General features: G+C 43.6%; 1 protein-coding gene across 1 annotated transcript in view; it reads left to right on the top strand.

The window, feature by feature from the left end:
* The window catches only part of PNLIPRP3 (pancreatic lipase-related protein 3), a 48,811-nt gene that overhangs the window by 8,451 nt on the left and 18,900 nt on the right, over positions 1-21,460 (top strand). The window contains exons 2-7 of the mRNA XM_006880157.1: positions 3,459-3,613; positions 10,382-10,501; positions 12,157-12,288; positions 15,469-15,577; positions 20,167-20,286; positions 20,406-20,528. Of these exons, the coding sequence (XP_006880219.1) occupies positions 3,459-3,613; positions 10,382-10,501; positions 12,157-12,288; positions 15,469-15,577; positions 20,167-20,286; positions 20,406-20,528 (759 nt within the window). The remainder of the gene's footprint in view (positions 1-3,458; positions 3,614-10,381; positions 10,502-12,156; positions 12,289-15,468; positions 15,578-20,166; positions 20,287-20,405; positions 20,529-21,460) is intronic.

Below are 21,460 nucleotides of genomic sequence, written 5' to 3'. Positions count from 1 at the left end.
TTGGTCATTGTCCAACTCTCTGATGCATAACAAGTGATTATGAAGACCATGGCCTGTATCAGACGCACCTTAGTCTCCAGAGAGACACCATTGCTCTTCAGTACCCTGGAGAGGTCCCTAACAGCAGACTTTCCTGAAAATAGAAGACCCTCAATGAAATGGATTGACAATAATTGGACTTAAGCATAATGGAAATTGGGAAGATGTTGCAGGACTGGGCAGACGTCCATTCTGTTGTACACGGAGTTACTATGAATTGAAGCTAATGGCAACCAATGGCTAATGAACTGAAGCTAATTTGTGGTCTTGTGACTCACCAAATTGCTGGCTGGAACTATGTAAATAAGGTATATATGGAGCACTGAGGAGTTTGAACAGGTTGCTGAGGATGCTAAGGGTCTTTGTGGTGGTGGTGGTTGTGTTGTTCATGCTGTGGAGTAGAGCACAACGGACAGTGACCCTATAAACAGCCAACCTGAAGGCTCTCCTAGCCCGTGCCATCTTCACAATCTCTGACGCACCCAAGACCTTTGCCACAGTCACTGTGTCAGCCCACCTGGTTGAGGACAGACCATGCAAGGAGTTACGTCGAACCCTAATGAGGGAATTGGTCAGTTGTACCATACTGCTAGGCTTGAGATATGCCATGGAATATAAATAAGTATATAGATGCATGGTCAGTGTTGTAATTAATGGTATAAAGCAAAATGTGTATAAGTGATTGCTTGATCAGCCAAATATGCTTTGTAAACTTTCACTCAAATCAGAATTTGATAAAAGAAGGAAAAAAAATGATCTGTCTTAGGTATGGTGAAAGGGGCCTTTTTACCCTCAGGAAAGGAGAGCCAGAAATGGAGTGCATGTTTTTCATCCTTTGGATCCAGGTTCCCTGTGATAAGAACTTTCTAAGAGCTCCTGTAGCCTAATGGCAAGAAGCTGTGCTGCAATCCCAAAGGTACATGGTTCAAGGCCACCAGCAGCTCTGCGGGAGAGGGATGGGCAAACTCCCGTGTGATTAACTGCCTCTGAAAACCTGGCGGGGGGACAGCTATGGGTCGATACCAACTCTATGGCACTCAACAGCAACAACAACAGATCCAGGAGAGAGAGAGAGAGAGAGAGAGATATGCTGTGAGTGGTGAGAACAAGGGGCATGGAAATGGTAGCAGCAGGAGCCAGCTTGAGGTGGAGGACTAAGCTTCCTGATCCCTCCCCTCCCCCCCCAAGGAAAGCAAGGCAGCTCTGGACCTGCAGAGTAAGGAGCTGGAAGGAGCCAGATGCCTTTGGGCAAGAGCCTTAATGGCAGAATGGGCTGCCTCCAGGCACTTACCCAAGCCTGAGGGGCCTAGGGACGGGGTGAGTCCTGTCTGCAGGCTTGGCTTAGAAGCTATCTGAGGAAAGTACCACATCCTCAACCCGTTTCTGCTCCTGAATTATAGCCAAGGAGAATCGACACAGTGGCTGTAGTAATGGGCTTAAGCATGATACAGATAGTGGAGATGGCACAAGCCAGGGCAAGGTTTCCATCTATTGTTCATTGGGTGACCATGAAATACAGTCTGTATGGACACTGCAATGAGTTACTAAGCCCAGTAGAGAAGTAGAGTGTGCGGGAGGAATGGCGGCTGGCAGAATTAGTAAAAAGATTGGAGAGAGGAAGTCAACATGTCTTATCTCTGCCTCAGAAGCATCAGCTTTGGCTTAATGATGTTCTCAGTTGTCTCTTCACTTCCTCAAGTTAGAAGAGAAAATCTAAGGCCACCATATTCCTTCCTTCCTTCCTTCCTTCCTTCCTTCTTTTCCTTCTCCCTCCCTCCCTCCCTCTTTTCCTTCCATCTCCTTCCCTCCCTTCCTCCTTTGCACCTTCTCTCCCTTCCTCCCTTCACAGATAGGCATTCCTCTGATGCTTTCTGCTTTCAGCCAAGATCCATCTAACATTAGCTATAATATCCCTAGTACCACGTCTTCTAAACCCAGCCTGCACATCTGGTCGTTCTCTTGCTGTGCTCTTCCAATTGTTTTTTTGGATCATTTTCAGCAGAATCTTGTTTGCCTATGATATTAATGCTATTGTCCCATACGTGTCCTTAGACAACTCTAACCAATACTATATTCAAGTCCATTCTTCCTCTCTAAAAGAGCCTAAAATGAACTTACTCTTAGGTTTTCATCCTCCTCCGCATGTTAATTGAAAATTTGGATCAAAGGCCCCTATAAAAGGATACGTCAGAAAGTTTCTCATTGGAGGAATGAATACATGGATCTCCAGGTCTTGTAGTTAAAAGCAAAACAAGTGTTGGTCTCCTTTACGTTTTCACCCTGGAAACATACATTGGGTTCCTACTGTACATCTGAAAGTTAAGCAATGACTAAGGATGGCAGGAGAATGTATGCCTTTGAGCTGTGGTGTTGGAGAAGAATACTGAATATCCCATGGACTGCCAAAAGGACTAACAGTTTTTGGAGAAAGTGCAACTGCGATGCCTCTTGGAAACAAGAATGGTGAAACCTTGTCTCACATATTTTGGGTCCAGACCCTGGAAAGGGACACCAGGTTTGGAAAGGGACACCAGGCTTGGTGAAAGAGAGGAAGACCCTCAACTAGATGAACTGACACCAGTCACTATAAAAATGGACTCAAGTATCTCAGAGACGAGGAGGATGGCCCAAGACAGGACAAGGCTCAGATTTGTTGTTCATAGGGTCCCTGAGTCACAATTGACTTAAGAACACCTAAAAATAACAGCAACAACTATGCCAGGCCCGGGGCTACAGATCCTTTTGGATTTTTCTGAGTAATTATTGGGTGGTGTTTTTGTTGTTGTTGTTGTTGTTGTTTTCTCCCCCCCTTTTAAAAATTAATTTTAATGAAAGTTTACAGAGACTTAGGGCTTCCAGGCATTCATTGTTGCACTTTTCTCCCTGTCCATTCCCTCCCCCAATTCACTCTTCTCCTTGAAAAGTAAAACTCTTTCATTGTTATGCAATCCCTCTCCCCAAGTCCACTCCACTGTGCAGCCTTCACTCTGGACTCCTGTCATGACAATTTTTGCCAAGAGCTTTCATTCAAATGAACAAAGAGGGTAGTAGCTCAGGAAAAATAGTCCCACGTTAGGTCTCGGGATCCTTGCCAGGTATGTGCTGCGCTCTAGCTCAGTTACAGCTTTATAAGGGAAGGGAAGGGCTGTAAACGAAGAGGTAGGTTTCCATTCTACAGCAAAACAAATCCAGGGGTGTCCATTCCAACCCTGTCCTCTGCCTCGCTGTGATTGGCTGAGTCACGGGGTGTGGCCTGGGAGAGGGAGGACGAAGACAGAAGAGCATGTTTTGAATACAATCTCCATGGGTTCGACTGTGTTTATTTAAACACCTTTGAAAAGTAACCCTCATTGTGTGAAACACAACCTTACTCTAGGTCTGATGCTTATAATTCTGACACACCATATTCTGTGTTGTAGGAAATGAAGTTTGCTATGAAAGGCTGGGATGCTTTAAAAATGATTTTCCATGGATGAAGATTTTTCCAGGATACATCAAAAGCATGCCCGCTTCTCCGGAGGAGATAAACACTCGTTTTCTGCTCTACACCATACACAATCGCAATACCTACCAGGTGAGCAGAACCACTTCTTTCACACATAGATCACCCTAAAATACACGCTGTATATATACAAAGAAAACATAGATCTTCAGGTAGAGCTGATTTAATAAGGCATAAAATGTTAATTTAAAGGAAAATAGTTCTTTATAGTGTTGTGAATCAGATTCCGATGTTATTTGTTTTAGTATTTACAAGAAGCATGAGATTAGATCCCTCTTGCTGTTGTTGTTGTTGTTGTTGCTATATGCTATCAAGTCACCTGTGACTCGCAGTGATCCATGATACAGTAGCTCTGAACTCTGCTCTAACTGGAATCAATCTCATTGTCTCTGACACACCTGCCCCCATTACCCTAGTCACTGTATCAACCCATCTCACCCATGATCTCCCTCTCCCGCGCTGTCCCTCCAGCTTTTCAAACATGATGTCCTTTTCCTACGGCAGGTCTCCCTAGGCAACACAGCCCAAGTATGTGAGACAGAACTTCAAAATCCTAATAAAAAAAGAAAACTTGGGGGGGGGGAGGGGAAATCCTTGCCTCCAAGGAGAAACTTGGTTTCACCCTCTCCAAGGTAGATCTGTTTATTCTCCTGACAGTCAATGCTCTTCTCCAACACCAGAATGCAAATGGATCAATTCTTCTTCTGTCATCCTTAGTCATTGTCCAGCTCTCTGATGCACAGCAAATAATAGTAAGGACTATGGCCTGGATTGGGCACACCTTAGTTTCTAGACTGATACTGTTGCTCTCTAGCACTCTGGTGAGATTCCCTAACAGCAGATTGTCCTAATGCAATTCCTATTTTGATTTCCTGACTGCTGGTGCTAAGATTGTTGACTGTGGAACCAAGCAAACTAAAATTGTTAACAATCTCAATCTCTTCTCAATCTGTCATGGTGCTGCCAGTTGGCCAAGTGATGAGAATCTTCGCTTTCTTGATGTTGACCTTTAATCCATATTAAAAACTGCAATCCTTGACCTTCTGCAGCAAACACTTCAAGTCCTCTTCAGTTTCAGTGAGCAAGGTTGTATCATCTGCATAACGCAGGTTGTTGATGAGTTTTCCTGTAATCCTGATGCCACATTCCTCCTCGTAAAAAGCCCAGCCTCCCAGATGATCTGTTCTGCATATAGATTGAAAAGGTATGCAGACAGAGTGCCTCACTGGCACACTCCTTTCCTGATCTTGAACTTGTGGTGTTTCCCTGCTCTGTTCTGATGATTGCTTCCTGGTCCTTTTGGGGTCTAGTGATAAGAAGTTATGCTAAAATCACCAAGTCACCTGGTTCAAACCCATCAGCTGCTTCACAGGAGCAGGGTGGGCAATCTTCTGTGCATTTTACTGCCTTTGAACACCTGTTGGAGGGTCAGCTATGAGTAAGATCCTACTCGAGTCCACATGCCACCACCAGTGATGTATAGCTATTGATGTTGTTGTTGTTGTTGTTATGTGCCATCGAGCCCCTTGCAACTCATAGCTACCCTACGTACAACAGCCCTAAACTCTGCTCTGTGATGTTAGGTGCTGTCAGACTGAGGCTGGCTTTTAGCAAATAACAAACCGAACTGAAATGTTACCCAATCCTTTGCCTTCCTCCCAGTCTGCAATGTGCTCAGGCCCTCTGTGCTGTGCCTGACTCCGTCCGTCTCACTGAGTCTTCCTTTCTTTCGTTGACTCTCTGCTTTACAAGCATGGTGGTTTTATTCCCCCAGAAAGACCCAAGTGGAGTACTTACATTTAGGGAGCAGACGGGAGAGAGGCCTGAGATAGAAAATATCCCCATGTGAGATCACTTGGTTTTTACCTGCATAGGCAACCTCCAGCCTTGTGTTCTACCCACTAGTCACACACAGGGGAGGGCTCGTCAGACAAGAGGGAACCTCTGTTAGGACTTCATATCATACAGACATAAAAAGATGGTCTGACTTGCAGCTGTCTGTTTTTCCCTCCCCTTCTCCCTTTTCTTGTTTTTTTCTCTCTTCCCCCCCTTTCTTGTTTCTCTCTCTCCCTCCCCTTCTCTCCCTCTCTCCTTGTTCTCCCTGCCCTCCCTCTCTCCCCCGTCTCTCTCTCCTCTTCTCTGTCTCTGTGTGTCTCTCCTCTCTCTCTGTCTCTCTCTTCCCTGTCCCTCCCTCTCTTCTCTCTCTATCTCATCTCTCTCTCTCTCTCTCTGCCTGTCTCTGTGTCTCTCTCCTTTCTCTCTCCATCTCTCTCTGTCTCTCTCTCCCTCCCTCTTTTCTCTCTCCACTCTCTCTCCCTCCCTTCCCGTCCCCTCCACTTCTCTTCACACACACACACACACACACACACACACACACACACACACACACACACACACACACACACACACACGAGTTTTCACTGTAATATACGATCTGTCCTGTAGAGCTAACTCCTCAATCTGGAATTTAAAAAAAAAAAAAATTACTTTTTATTTTGGATTTAGAGAAACTTAACCACTAAAAATTTGATTTTTTTTTTGTGACTGTGAAAAAAAATCAGAGAAAGTTTATACTGAATACAAATGTTCTGAGACAGCTTCTCTGTCCACTTAGGACCCCGAGGGCCCATCTGTGCATCCAGGACCCACTCTGGTCTTGATCAGTCCACACAGTCATTGGCCCTTTCATCCTTCTGGCCTGGGGTAATGCACTTGAGTCGTTCAGGAGTACAGTAAGAACGAGTTAGTAGCTCAGGTGAGAAAGATGAGAAGTCCCAAAGCCCTGGGAAAACAGCATTTCCCTCATCAAGAACCGTAAATCAACACCCCTCACGTCTTCTCCACTCCCTCCATCTGGATGGAATCACGTGTGACTAAAAACAAGTCCCGTCCCTACATCTGGCAATTAGAATTTACTCTTCCAACGTGGGTTGGTGTTTTAAAATTTTTCTTTTTGTTTCTAAAGCTGGATACAGGATGAGTCAAGGTATAGCTTTAAGAACAAGGGTTGAGGGGAAAAAAAACACCAGACAACAACAAAAACCAACAAGGATTGCACCTGTCCTGACCCATACACGTGGCCATCTTTGTGAGAGAGCAGAGACACAGCCTTTATAAACTGAGTGGGCGGCATCCTCTCTTCCTCGTGGGCGGAACTGTCAAAGTGGGAAGGGTGTAGTCACCTCAGACTCTGAGTCACAGCTCCTCACGGCTATTCTCCCAGGAGACTAGAACCACCTACTTTCCCAGTGCATTAACACTCCTTAACAGATGGTGGCTTGCCCCATGTACGTGTGATGCAGGCCTGTGCACTTCTGCACTCTCTAAGCCTGCTGTTCTAGGAGCTAGAGCATGCCGAGATGATGACTAGTTCTGCCTTCTGACAGAGATCACCTGGATGTCAGGAGCACTTGGAGGGCAGGTCCCTCCAGCAACAGTCAGGCTCCCTGTCTGATCAAGGAGAAGCCTGAGAACTCAGCTTGAACTGATTCTTTCACGTCTATCTCCTATTAGCCAATTCTGAGTACTCCTGACATTATTTATATTATGGATTTTGGAGGTGAGGATCTTTGGTGAGATAGTGCTTAGTTAGCATGTTTCACTGTTAACCTAAAGGTCTGGGGTTTGAATCCATCAGCAGCTCTAAAGGAGAAAGGTGGGCAGTCTCCTCTCAAGGTTTAGTCTTGGAGACCCCATAAAAGGCTTCTATGAATCAGAACCAACTCCAGGCAAAGGGTTTTTGGAGTAACTTTGTAAGCAGCTGAGTTTGATTCCAGGATGTTGAATGGAGCTTCTCATTTTCTGTGCTCACATGCTTTTTTAGTTAGACACGCAGTTCAAGTCCAAGTGCAGCTCTGCAGAAGAAGAATGGACAGTGCTCCTGTGTGATTTACAGCTGCTGAAAACCCACTGCAGGTTCATTTATGAGTTAACTCCTATTTGATGGTACACAACCACATGCTTTTAAGAAAGTTGTGCTAGATTGAATTGGAAGTAAATAAAAATATTTTTTCTAGCTTTTTTACTTTATTCAACTTGGACAACAAAGATGTTAGGACCACACAGCACATCACCACTTGGAGGGCTGAGTGAGGTCTCACTTCTTCAAACTAGTCTTCTGGTAGGAAAAGCATAACTCAACTTCTCTCCGACACTCGCTCTGGAACAGATTTCTCTGGTGTAGAAATAGAAACCCAGTAGATCTTCAAGGGACTCCAGCTGGGTTTGAAGGAGTTGGGGTGTTGTTATTCACCCCTGGGTTCTTCCTTGTATGTAGGTGAACATCTTTGCAGTTGGATTGCATTGATTATCAAAGGAGGGGTTCCTGAAAAGTCAGGATATAATTGATTTTTACTTCCTGCTTCGTTCGATAAACTTGATCAGAACACAATTTGAGAGCCCAGTGCTTGAACATGTAACTTTAGAGATGAACCAGGTGCGCTTTGAACACTGATTCCAGTACCCACTGGCTACGGTACTTGAAGAAAATTGACATCTAAAGTACCTTCTCCTGATCCAGGAAGGGTGGGAGAGGCTGGAAGCAGAGGGATGTGGATGTGCAGGGGGAAAGGGGGATTAATCATTGGGTTGTACAATTTGTTGGGTAGGGGGGGGTGAGAGAAATGGAAAAAATTTGTTCAAATTTGTTTGTGAATTTTGTAGATAAACTAGTAGGAAAAATTTTAAAAAGTGGAAATAAGGTTGACGGAAAATAAACAATGCGTTTCATAAAATAAAAAAGTTACGTTTTCCTAATTTGTCAAAAGGTAGGATAACGATAATACTCACCCGACAGGGTTATGAGAATTAAAGAAGCTCATCTACGAAGAGTGCAGAACAATGTCAGGCGCATGTACAGACAGGAGTGTTACTATTAAAATTACCATGTAGGCCAACGCAATTTTTGCTTATACCTAGGAAATGTTTTAGCCAGCATGATTATAATTAATTACATATCACTATTAAACACAGGTGGTAATAGGCTCTTTGTTTGAATTTCATAAGTATTTAAATGCATTGCTTCTCCATTTATGAGATGCACCAGTGAAATTTAGCTATTTACTGATTACAGTATTCATTTTCTCAATAAAATTGGCTATAATTGTGCCTTTAATTTTATATTTATAACAAAATCACTTTGATTTGTAGTATTCGAAAGTGAACATTTATTTACTAAAACCAACAAAATACAAGAAAACAAAAGAATATTCAACATTCATTTCAATTTATCTTTTTTAAAAAAATAAAATTTTTCTCTTATATCGGTTTACTTACAAAGTCCATATACATTGTTTTTCACATCAGATCTTTCCCATTTCCTTTACCCACCCCTCCCTTCACCCATCAAATTGTGTGACCCCATGATTAGCCCCCTGCCAGTCCTCCCCCTTCTGCTCCGACCCTCCACCTCTTGGATCCTCATACACGTTTTTTTGTTTCTACAATAATGGTCCTACACAGTATTTGTCCTTATGGGACTGAGTTAATGCGCCTAACATAATGCTCTCCAGTCCCTCCCAAGTTAGGTAGTACCAGTTGATCTTTTACATTTGTTAAGAATGAGTCCTGGCGAGCTCTGATGACCTAGTGGCAAGAAGCTGCAACTGCAAGTTCAGAGGTGCACAGTTCGAATTCACCAGATGCTCTGCTCGAGAAGGAGGAACAATGTCCTCCTGTACCAGTCAGATCTGATTTGACGGTACACACAAAAAAATAATGAAATAAAACAAAAAGAAAGAAAAAGAATGAGTCCTGGGGGCTCAGTGGTTAACTGCTTGGCTGCTAACCAAAATATCAGCAATTCAAACCCACCAGCAATTCCTTGGGAGGAGGAAGTGGTTGTCTGCTTCCGCCAGGAAAATAGCCTTGGGGATCCTCTGGGGCGATAGTCACCAAGAGTACAAGAATTAACCCAAGAGCACGCAACCACGCAACCACGCAATTTTCTTATGTCATGAGATTGTAGTCTCTGTTTAAATTATAATGTGGGTGGACAAAGGTCCTTTGCCATCTTTGCAACATGATACTATACTTCAGATGAAAGAATTTCCATGTATTACACTGACAACTAACTAGGATTTAGCAAAAGTAAGCCTTCCCTAAAAGGGACCTTTGGTGGCCTAGTGGAAAGAAGCTGTGCTGCAAGCCCGAAGGTACACTGTTCGAGGCCTCTTGCCAATCGCAGAAGGAAGGGTAATCTCTTCCTGTGCAATTAAGTGCCCTTGAAAACCTGCTGTAGGATCTGCTGTGGGTTTGTTTCAACTCTATGGTACACAACAATGGGAAGACTTACCTGAATTCTTGCCCACCTTACCCAACACTAGCTTGTAAACACTACCTTAAAACCAAGCCTGTCTTATTTCCTTTCCTTATAGTTAAATAATATATTGAATTTTAGAATAGATTAATAATTTGTTGGCACTTTGTGTGATACGTAGCAGTAGCTATTTTTTCTTTCTTTCTTTTTTTTTTTTTAGCTTTTTGTTGTGACTTGTGGAGGTGGAAGTTCAGCGAAAGAGAGGAATGCCCTGCATGAGATGGGTCTGTACAGTGGCAGCGGCAGTGGGCTCAGATGTGTCAGGAATGATAAGGCTGGTGCAGGTTAAGATGGGATTAAGATCTGTTCTCCATAGGGTCACTATGAGTCGTACTGGTCTCAAAGGCACTTAATAGCAACAATTGTGATTTAAGTGAGTGTGGCTGTTTTTTTTTTTACTGAAATATAATGAAGATGATGATTACAGTCAAATTTAGTGATAGTTGAGCAGCCTTCGCATAGTTCTACCAAGTACAAAAATGATCGAAATAATTTCATCTTAATCTATTTTTCACTTGAAACAGGAGATCAGTGCAGTTAATTATTCAACTATCCGAGCCTCCTATTTTGGAACAAACAAGAGGACTCATATCAACATTCCTGGGTTCAACTCACACGGTGAATGGCAGAGAAACATGTGCAATGTATGATGTGAAGCCAGCTCTCCTTGCACTAGTCTGTAAGCTTTATGTGTAATGCAAAGGTAGGGTGTTAGGTATTCATTCGGATGAGACTCTTTCATCTACTTACCCATATTTGGATATTCATCCAGTTGCCCAAGTTTGGGGGCTTAAATGAGTTACTAATTTATTTCCATTTATTATGAACTGCATAGATTAGAATGGAAGCAGATTTTTAGAATCAATTTTGTCTAATTATTCCCTTCGACAAAGGATTAGACGATATGATCAATTCTTCATTTCACTTAAGTGGGACAAAGATTTCCAAGTTCATGGCATGAAATTAATTTTCCTCTCCTAGACTTGAAATTAATAGATGACATTGTCAACTATTAAGTATTCATGAGACCGTACACTGCAGTGGTGTCATCTGTCAGAACACACATCCTAGTTCTGTCTACTAGCTCTGTGGTCTTGGGCAAGTTATGTAACTGATTGGGGCTTCATTTCCTTTGTAAACGGAAAATAGCAGTCGTTATCTATTTCCTGGAGTGGTTATGAAGATAAAACAAGTTAATATTTTGTGTAAAAAGTGTTAGAACACTTCCTATGAGGTAGAAAAGATTCAAATAAATATCAGCTAGTGTTATTTCTTTTTTTAAAAAAAATAATCGTTACTTTAAGGGAGCTCTGGTGGCCTAGTGGCAGGAAGCTGCACTGCAATTCCAGAGGTATACGGTTTGAATCCACCAGATGTTCTGCTGGAGAAGGAGGGGCAATCTCCTCCTATACCAGTCAGATTCGATTTGATGGTACATATACAAAAAAATAAAATAATAAAATAATTGTTACTTTAATGCAACTTTACAAAGAGATTGGTTTTCACTCATACAAATACACTTTTCCCTTCCCTCTTTCCCAGTTCACTTTGTAATGCTTATCTTGCTCCAGATAGTTAATTGTATACATATAATGTCTACTGTTATTTCTTAAGGCACTCAGGAGTCATGGAGTGAAATGTGCTGCAGTGCCACCTGAAAAGTCAAGGGTTCAAGCCCACTAGTTTCTCGGTTGGAGAAAGATGGCTGGTTTCTTCCCATAAAGACTTGGCGGTGGTTAGGTGGGGGTTGTTTCTTAGTATGGAACCAATGGTTTAGATATTTTTTAAAAGAAACATTTCCTTATGAAATACTACATCTATGCTTTTTTTTAACAGAAGATTTTTTTTCTTACTCATTTTCATGAACATGTACAGAGATTTTGGATTTCCATTCATTCATTGTTGCACTTTTCTCCCTGCCCCCTCCCCCTGCCCCAGTTCACTCTTCTCTTTGAAAAGTAAAAGAAAAATTCCTTCATTGTTATACAGTTCCCCACCCCGAGTACAGTCAACTAGGCAACCTTCATTCTGGATTCTTGTGATAACCATAATACCCTATCATATATCTCATTTAACCTGTTCTCCCCATCATCTGTTTCAATACAGTATGCATAATTTATCCAGTTGTTCTCGTTTTTATCCCAACCCTGATTATCAGTCCCATTCCACAACAGTGGCACTATGCAGTATTTGTCCATTTGTGACTGAGATATTTCACTCAGCATAATGTCCTCCAGGATCACCCATTTTGAATACTATTGCATGAGTTCCTTGATTTTGATCCTAATCTTTCCTCTAGACGTTGCTGCAAGTGGAAGATGTGAACTGCATTAATTTAGACTGGTTTAACGGCTCCCTCAACTACTTCAGCGCTGTCAACAACTTCCGAGTGGTCGCCGCGGAGGTGGCTTACTTTATTAATACTCTGAAAGTAAGAAGAGTTTTGGTTTTTACTTAAACTATATTTAACTGCTTTTTTAGGGTTAGGGCTAGAAATAAAATAAAATAAAGTAAAATAAAAACTATTTAACTGCTTTTGAATTATAACATTCAGAATTTGTTTTACCATTTTGTATTTTTTAAATTAATTTAAATGAATGTTTACAGGGACTTTGGATTTCCATTCATTCATTGTTGCACCTTCTTTTAAAGGAGAAACAGTCGTATTCAGGCTGAGGAGCCTGTTCCCAAACAAGCCACCACTAGATGGCAGTGTCTCTTCGCAGGCTCATTGCTGAAAGGTCCCCATTGTCAGCTGTGGGGACCACTCTGGTTCATTCTCATCACACCGTAAACCTGTGGTTATGGTGATAAACTGTTGTCATCATATGGATACCATTTATTCAGGACTTGAGACTTCCCACAAAAAATACAGCTCTGTGACAATGAATTGACTCAGACTGGTGGCACAGTGGGTAAACGCTTGGCTGCTGGCATCGTGTCTAATGTGTTGGGATGCGAATCTAAAGGTCGGTGGTTCGAGTTCACCGCTAGCTCTGCAGGGTAAAGATGAGAAGTCTTCTCCACTCAAGATTGACAGACTTGGAAACCGAGGGAGGGACGGTATGAGTTGGAATCTACACTGTAGGAGTGAATTATTTCATAAGCCAATCCAGAAATAACTATTTAATCTACACACAGATGGATTATCCAGTAAACATGGTGCACACCAGTGTAGTTATGCTTGTTTAACTAACCTGCACTGAACAATTTTCCCTGAGTCTAAGAAAGGGTGAAGCCCGAGTGAAATTATTCAGTATAAATTAGTATGTAAGTGAAATTAAGCCTGTGCATACCTCACTTAGCGTAAGGCAGGGCATTAATTTCTAAAGAGATGGAGTAGACTTTTTACTGGGGATATGCATTGGCCAAAATAAAAAAGTCATTTCCCACCATTCAATGCAGCAGAGTAAAATGGCAGGATGCAATGATGCCCTCAGATTTCAACGACAGCCTGGTAATTTCAGCACATGTTGTTGTTGTTGTTGTTGTTGTTGTTATGTGCCGTCGAGTCGTTTGCGACTCATAGCGACCCTATGTACAACAGCCCTAAACCCTGCTCTATCCTGTGCCGATCGCACTGCCTCTGACACACCCATCCCGATTAGCCCAGTCACTGAATCAATCCACCTCATAGAGGGTCTTCCCCTTCTGCGCTGTACCCCCTCAGACTTCAAGGACAGGTGTTCATTCAGAGCCTATTTTACACAACTCTTGCTGTGGTTCAGCACTGAGCACCCTGTGGGCAGGACCCTGTCCCTGTTCCAACAGACCTTGACTTACAAACTCAGAAACAAGGGAGCTCTAGTGGCCTAGTGGCAAGAAGCTGCATTGCAATCCCAGAGGTATATGGTTCAAATCCACCAGATGCTGTGCTGGAGAAGGCGGGACAGTCTCCTCCTGTACCAATAAGATCCGATTTGATGGTACACACACAAAATATAATAAATAAAATAAAAATTTTTAAAAACACAACAAAAAAACCCCTCAGAAACAAATGAACAAGAGAATGTCAGCTGGTGGCAAAAAACTACAAGGGAAACCCCCAGCAGTTGGGATCAGGAATGACAGAAGAGATGGATGAGGTGGCCAGTGAAGGACTTTCCAAGGGAACCAGGATGAGGTCTTTCCCAGTTAGCAAACAGCCTAGAGAAAAACTATGAGGGACCCAAATTCTCATGTAGGTCCCTAGACTGCTTTTCCTGCTCTGTGCAAAATATCTGGAGTCTTTTTATACAAAACGGATGAAGTGACCTTTCCCCCACCCCTCAGCTCCCTTCAGGGAAAACCCAGTCTAAAGTTGTTGGGGAAAGTCTTTGTTTACCCGGGACCTCTCTTACAGGTTGAGTCAGTCAGTCACCAGCAGTGGCTTGTAGGTGGTGGGAGGAGAAGTTCGCTCAGTTGAAGGAAAAAAGTGTTTCCTCAGTGAAATGTTCACTGAGTTGCTTGGGCAGTGGAGGCCCCAGGTGAGGAGTCGGAGAGGTCTAGGAAGGAGGCGAGGTCTCGGAAGGCCTTGGGACTAATGCGGAAGCCATGAACTAATTTATATAATGCATGAACTGTCGTGGGTATCCTCCCTGCCTGTCTTCTGTCACTTCATAAATCACCTAGACAGGTCCTGGGGACAGCAGGGGAAGAACAGGACTGAGGAGGTGGACAGCCCACATTGACCTGCACAAGGCTAGGAAAGGAAATGGGAAGTCAAATCATAGCAGCAGCAGAGAAAGGGCTCTTATTCCAGGGTAAACGTGCTGAATGCACTATTGCCATCAAGTCCTTCTCAGTCACAGTGGTATTAAAGGACGGGGAACTGTCTCGTGTTTCCAGGCTGTGGTCTACAGGAACAGACCGCAGCCCCTGTCTCCAGTGGGCCATCGGTGGGTTCAAACCACAGACTTCTGGTTAGCCCAGGTCAGCAGCTGAGTGTGTAACCATTGTGTCCCGCTCATGCATGCAAATGAATAGGAAATACTCTTTATAAAGCGATAGAGCATAGTATCATGCTATTGGGGGGAAATGGAGTATCTGATCAAATGACAAAATTGCATACAAGTGAAGACTATTGCTTGATGCTTCCTGTTATGAAGAGAGCACGGAGCTTAAATGAAACAAAACGCATACTCCTTTATGTCCCATCAAGTTCGCTGTGAGGTTGTATGTATGTATGTATATGTTTTTTCCTCCTCTAACTCTTGGGCATTTAACCTCCCTGGGAATATTTTTCAAAACTTCTTTTTTTGGGCCTAAATCGCTCCAGCCAGCCATCTTCTAGCTTTGCCTTGGCCTTGAGGACTAACCTCCTAGGTGTGTGCGTCTGGTTTTAGACACAGGCTGGCAGATGTGGTCCCCAAGGAGGGTGGGCAAGGCTTGAAGCTGCAGACACAGGGCCTGGGTATCTGTTGTCCTGAGGACGGTGAGGCTGCTGCCGACAGAAGTCCTCCGAGAGTCGCTCCTCCACGCCCACCTAGCACTCCCTTTTGCGGCAGGATACAAATGGAGTGGACAGAAAATGTTACCTGTTTGCCAAGGAGACCCCTTGCTGACGCTCCCTCGCTCCATACATTTAAGTCATTTTACCTGCTCTTAAACTATTTGACTTGTCTCCTTTTAGACGGAATTTGGCTATCCCCCTTCTAAAGTGCACTTGATTGGCCACAGCCTGGGAGCACACCTGGCAGGTGAAGCGGGGTCAAGGACGCCAGGCCTCGGAAGGATAACCGGTAAGCATGCCCCAGGTTGGGCCTTGCATTTGTTTACTTGTTTATCTGAGCATCTGCCACCAAATGAAGGAGCAGGAGGAAATGTTGGTCCCGCACATAATATGTGGAAGTGTGCTCAAAGTGAGGCGCAGCAGATCCGCGTGGAAGGAGGACACTGTGGCATGGCCTCTGGTGGCAAAATCAGGAGAACATGGAACCTTCCTCCTGAGTAACTGAAAACCCAGACGTGGCAAGCACAGTACACAGAACAAGGCAGAACCCCAGCGACTGTCCCAACAGTGTGCACAGCTGAACCCCAGGCTGGAGCTCCCCCGGGTGCACTAGTGCTGCTAAACTGGTTTGTTGAAGGCCAAGTTCAGTATTAATTGCTTCAGTATTATCCCTAGATAGAGAGCTGTGCTAGCCTAGTGGTAAAGAGTTGTGCTGCCAACCTGAAGCTGTGAAGTTCAAATTCACCAGCTGCTCCAAGGACTAACAGTGAGCAGTCTCCTCCTGTGATATTTATAGCCTCTAAAAATCTTCTGGAGGGTCAGCTATGAGTCACTTCCCACTTTACGGCATCTAACAACAACATCCTTAGATATTAAGCCTAGAAGCAAGTTGGAAAGGAAAGGAGACATGAGTTGGATTTTTTTGAAGCTCATAATTAAGTACGTTCCTTCCTTGCACTCTGACTTCCAAGGCACTTGAGTCAGATGAATGGAGATCAGAATTCTCATTCCATTACCGGGGAGCTGGACTGGCCTCTCCTCCAGCCCTCCACTCCTCCCAGCAGTCTGCAAGCCTCGCCTCTCTTGTGTCTTCATTGTGCCTCTTCGTTCTCTTACCAAACTCTTGTTGAACGTTTGTTTGTCTCACCCCAGCTGTTATCCAACTCCAGTTGTGCTCTTGCCTCAGATGCAAGTCAACTGCTTAAGATTTCTCATGATCTTGGCTTGTGTAATCTAGTCATGTTTCATGTTATTTTGCGTTTATAGGCCTCTGTGCATTCTGTTGTCTATCTCCATAAACATGCCCTGTTCATCCTTCAAAACTCGTAGCAAATGCATCTTTCCCAGGCAGAGTTCTCTGTGAACTCCCTTACTCTTCGAAATATGCCTCTGTTAGACTGGAAAAGAGGAATATTCTATCTAATGGACCCATAGTTATTTATATGTCTGTTATTTTCAATGCACTATGGACTCTTCAGGGAGCCCTGGAGGCCTAGTGATAAGAAGCTGAGCTGCCAACACACAAAGGATTCAAATCCACCAGCTGCCCCACTGGAGAAAGGTGGGCACTCTCCTCTTGTGAGATGCACAACTTCTGAAAATGCATGGCAGGGTCAGCGATGAGTAGGTTCAGACCCAAGGGCCCGAGGCAACAACATGAACTGCTCAAGAATTTCTCTTCTCTCACCGCGACCCCGAGGGTCTCCCACATTGCCTGTTACTGACCACCGTGTGGGTTCTGAACAGAGCCCGCCAGGCGCCACGCAGAACAGAATGAAACACTTACAGATGCTGTACCACCCTCACGACTGTTCGCTGGAGCCCATTGCAGTGGGCACCGTGTCAGCCAGTCATGCTGAAGGTCTTCTTCCTTTTTGCCGACCCACCGTCCTACCAAGTGTGTGATGTTTATCCAGAAATGGAACCCTCTTGATAACAGATCCAAAGAATATGAGGCGACAAAGCTTCCTTTAGTTCAGATCAACTCTCTGCAGATAATGTATGTGCTGCTTTAAATTCAGATTTTCCTCCTAGACTCTGTTTTTCTAAACACAGATTAAGAATTCCAAATAAAGCTAATGTGTTTTGCCGCTGCCGTCTCATGGTAGAACAGGCTTTTCTTGTTGATCATATTTCCTTATCCAAGCTCTCTGCTCCCAATTCTCCATCATTTGTATTGAAAATTATAAAATTACCATCTTGTATGAAGTCCTTAGGGGTGAAATGCCAAGTGACTCTCTGGTTTCAAGTCTTGGGTGAAGAAGAAGGGTCACAACTTGAAGGTGGAACCTCTTGGCATTCCCTCATGCCACCTACAAGACATCTTCGTCTAAATGAAAGGGAAGAACATCACTATACAAGTATGAAAACTCATACTCAGTCACAGCAGATTCGTGGATATTTTATTTTCATTATTCTTCTTCCAAAAATCAGATGTTCTTTATCTCTAGTTTTCCCACTCAGGTAAATCATCCTGTTGGGTAAATAGAAAAAAAAACCCAACTATTTTCAGAAAGCTCTGTGAAGGTTCAGAGAATGTATATTACTTGGATGTGACCATCTATATTCCTGTTAAGTAGTTCATTTTTAAGCATGAGTGTTCCTTGAGTAACAAAAGAACAGAGATCTCAAAAACAGACGTTGGCTTCAAAATGAAACCAATTAAAACCAACTTTTATCTGATACTCGTGAAGGATATCAATTACGTCCCTGTGTCTGTGGTGGTTATCTGTAGTGGTGGGCAGTTGTCATAAATTACTGTAATTTAGGGAGTTAATCTATGAAACATCAGTGTTCTGCGTATTTGAAGGATGATTGCTGCCTCTGTGCTGGCCCACATGTACGTAAATGCACACATTAATCACCTTCAGGCTTCAGTTTCTCTCTTCTATTACAGACCTCTTTCCAGGACAGCCCTGAGCCACTGGCCCAAGTGTGCACTCCTCCCTGTCTCCTAGGGGGACCAGGCCAGTCTAAGTTTTTATCTAGGGTTTCTTGCCCTCGGAGCAGTATCCTCTTAGCTCTCTACATGCCGTGTTTGGATGTTTGTGCCCAGAGCACCTTACCTCATGACGTTGTTATGTTATGTACCATCGAGTCAGAACTAATCCATAGCTGACCCACCAGCAGGTTTTCAGAGACAATAGATCACAGGGGAATTGATTTCCCATCTTTCTCCCACAGAGCAACTGGTGGATTCGAACCATGGTCTCTTCAGTTGGCAGTGCAGTTCTTTCCCAGTAAGCCACTGCATCTGATCAGTGCTTACACAATACCAAAACGGAATTCTTCCCTGGACTTGAAGATTTACAATTCTGCCTGAGGCAAAAATAGAGAAACCAGTGGGGTTTTTTTGGGGTGGTTTTTTTTGTTTTGTTTTTCTTGTAAGGATGGCTGGTTTGTTCAGATGCATCTTGGTTAACTTCCATTGGTCTTGCTGTTGTTTCAGGCTTGCTCTGAACCTCATGCCTTCCTTAGTTAGCTTTCTCCCATAATATCTTCAAGCTCGCTTGCACTCATTCTCTCTCACCAGCTCTACCCATTAACACTGCAATGTGCTCATTCTTCTCTTCTCTAGCCCCACAATCCCTTCTTAGCTGGGGCTCCAGTCAGATTCAAACTCCTGGTAAGTTTAGTGGCTCCGTTTCTGTAGGTAAAGTCGATTCTGTCTTTTATTTGTCACAGTCTGATGTCTTTGCCACTCTTCTATTGAAACTGTTCATGCTGAAACCATGAGTGTCTTGTTGGTTGTGTGGGAGCCTGGTGGCCATTAACTTCCTTGACCCCAGTGAAGAATGTGACCCAGCTGACTCCTCCCACCTAATTGAAATACCATCTCTTCTTGGTTTCTCTTCTTGGTTTTTGTATTGTAGACCTGGCAACAATTTCCCACAATCAGGTCGCATTCCGCCTCCTTAACATGTTCAGATTCCATCTGGCTCCTCTCCACAATACCAGCTTCTTCCTTCCTGGTGTTACCTTGCAGATTCATTTTTACATATTGCATAGAAGTCCATTTCAATTTTTATTTGTCTTTTATTGGTGTGTATATCTCTTCCCATCTCTGTAATCAAATAACCCTGATGACAAATGTGGTATTCCACATACAAAAGTAAGAATAGCTCCTGCGATTTTCTGACTTCCTGAGCAATTTTGACATTGTCCAGACACAGGAACAGGCCATTGTATGTAGGAGTTTTGTGTATATGTAGGAATTGTTGTTAAGTGCCGTCGAGTCGTAGACAACTCATAGCGCCCCTATGAACAAAAGTCCTCAATGCTTGTGTGACTTCCATCCTTTCTCCAGGTTCATAGGGTTTCCTGAGGCAAGCTATTACGGAAGTGGATGCCACTCCTACTTCCAAGCTTGTTTTAATCAGGGAGCTCCACCGAACACTATCCACCATGGGTAACCATTATCGCATTTGACTCACCAGTGTCACAGTGTTCAGCATCACCGCAACCACGAGTTACCTCTGTATGGCAAGTGGACACACCAGGGCTATATGACCTAGAAGAATGATATGTAGGAATAGGATATTGTAATAGATACAGACTGCATCCATAGACTTAGATTGTGGCCTTTTTCCTCACCGTAGGGAGTGGTGCTGTTAATCCAAAGGCAGCGCCTCTGTGTTAATTTGAATCCATCAACGGCTCCTTGGCAGAACGATGGGCAGTCTCCTCTCCTGCGATTACAGCCTCCAGAAACCCGCTGGAGAGTCAGCTACGAGTTGACTCTGACTTGACAGCACCAAGTGAATGGTCATATGAATTACATAGTAAAGACTAATTTGCCTTCACCTAAACCACATCACAGTCCAGCTTGCGCGTGTACAGCGAGTGCTTCAGTCTGACAGGTGTGGTGCTTTCTTCTAGGGTTGGATCCTGCTGGGCCGTATTTCCACAGCACTCCGAAGGAAGTCAGGCTGGATCCCTCAGATGCCGAGTTTGTCGACGTGATTCACACAAATGCAGCTCACTTAGTTTTTGGGTTTGGTTCGTTCTGTTTTGGTTTTTGTTTGGTTGGGGTTTTTTTTATTAGGGGAAAAAAAGGAATCTGGATTGAAATACAGATATTTTTTTGGAAATATTTACCTTCCTTTTATCTGTTTCAGGATTGGGGACTGTTGCTACCTCTGGTCACCTGGACTTTTACCCAAATGGAGGAAAGTACATGCCTGGATGCAATGACTTTCTTACACCTTTATTTACATTGAAATGGGACAGTTACAGCAAAGGTAATTGCTTCCTAAGGTGTGAAGGCTATTCACCTATCATCCACTCTGCTCCCTCCCTGGGTGCAGGACCCACTTCCTCTTGGGCCAATTTCTATTTTAGCCCCAAACACAGGTACATATCAGCAGCTCCCCACAGTTGTGAGGTCTTAAGGACAGAAGTGGCCTCATAGCGACCTTTGGCCCCTCAGTGTCTCTAGCACAACGTCTAGATCATTGTAGTCAAATAGAAACACAGAAAATGTGCTCATATGTTTGACACATGTGTAAGGAGTGCTTACTATAGGCCAGGCATTATTCTCAAACCAGCAGACTCGGGAATGAACCTTGGAGAGAATGATCTCAACTCGAATGACATTTATATTCTAATCTGGAAAGAAAGAAATAAACAAAAAGTGTACGTACAGAGGAGATAAAATAATGCATAGAAAAGATATGATGTGTTGCTAGCAGTTGGGGTGAGGGGGCAGAGGCTTTTGGTAGAGAGGCCAGGAAGCCTTGATTGAAAACATGACTATTTACTAAAAACCTGAAGGCCTTAGTCGCAAAATTACTTGGGAAGGAGGGTGCCACATTCCAGTTGGCAGGGACAGCAAGTACAAAGGCTCTTTGACCGGAATCTAACTGGAAGGTTACAGGCTGTGGGATAGTCTTTGTGGTGGGAGGTCAGTAGAAGAGAGGAGACTAGGAGAGAGTGAGGCCAGAGAGAAAACAAGACCAGGAAGAGAATAGTATGTGATGGACCTAAGCAGGGACTTAAGGTTTTCTTAAGTGAGACATAAGCTATGGGATGACTTTGAGCAGAAGAGGAGCAATATATGATTGATTATTTTTAGCAGAATCATTCTTGGATGAAGTTGTTGTTGTTGTTATGTGCCGTCGAGTCGTTTCCGACTCATAGCGACCCTATGCACAACAGCCCTAAACCCTGCTCT

Source organism: Elephantulus edwardii, unplaced genomic scaffold (genome assembly GCF_000299155.1).
Source record: "Elephantulus edwardii isolate Elephantulus edwardi_28Jun2011 unplaced genomic scaffold, EleEdw1.0 scaffold00006, whole genome shotgun sequence".
Lineage (NCBI taxonomy): Eukaryota > Metazoa > Chordata > Mammalia > Macroscelidea > Macroscelididae > Elephantulus > Elephantulus edwardii.
The sequence above is the reverse complement of the archived record's forward strand: the minus strand, read 5'-3'. Positions and strand labels throughout refer to the sequence as shown.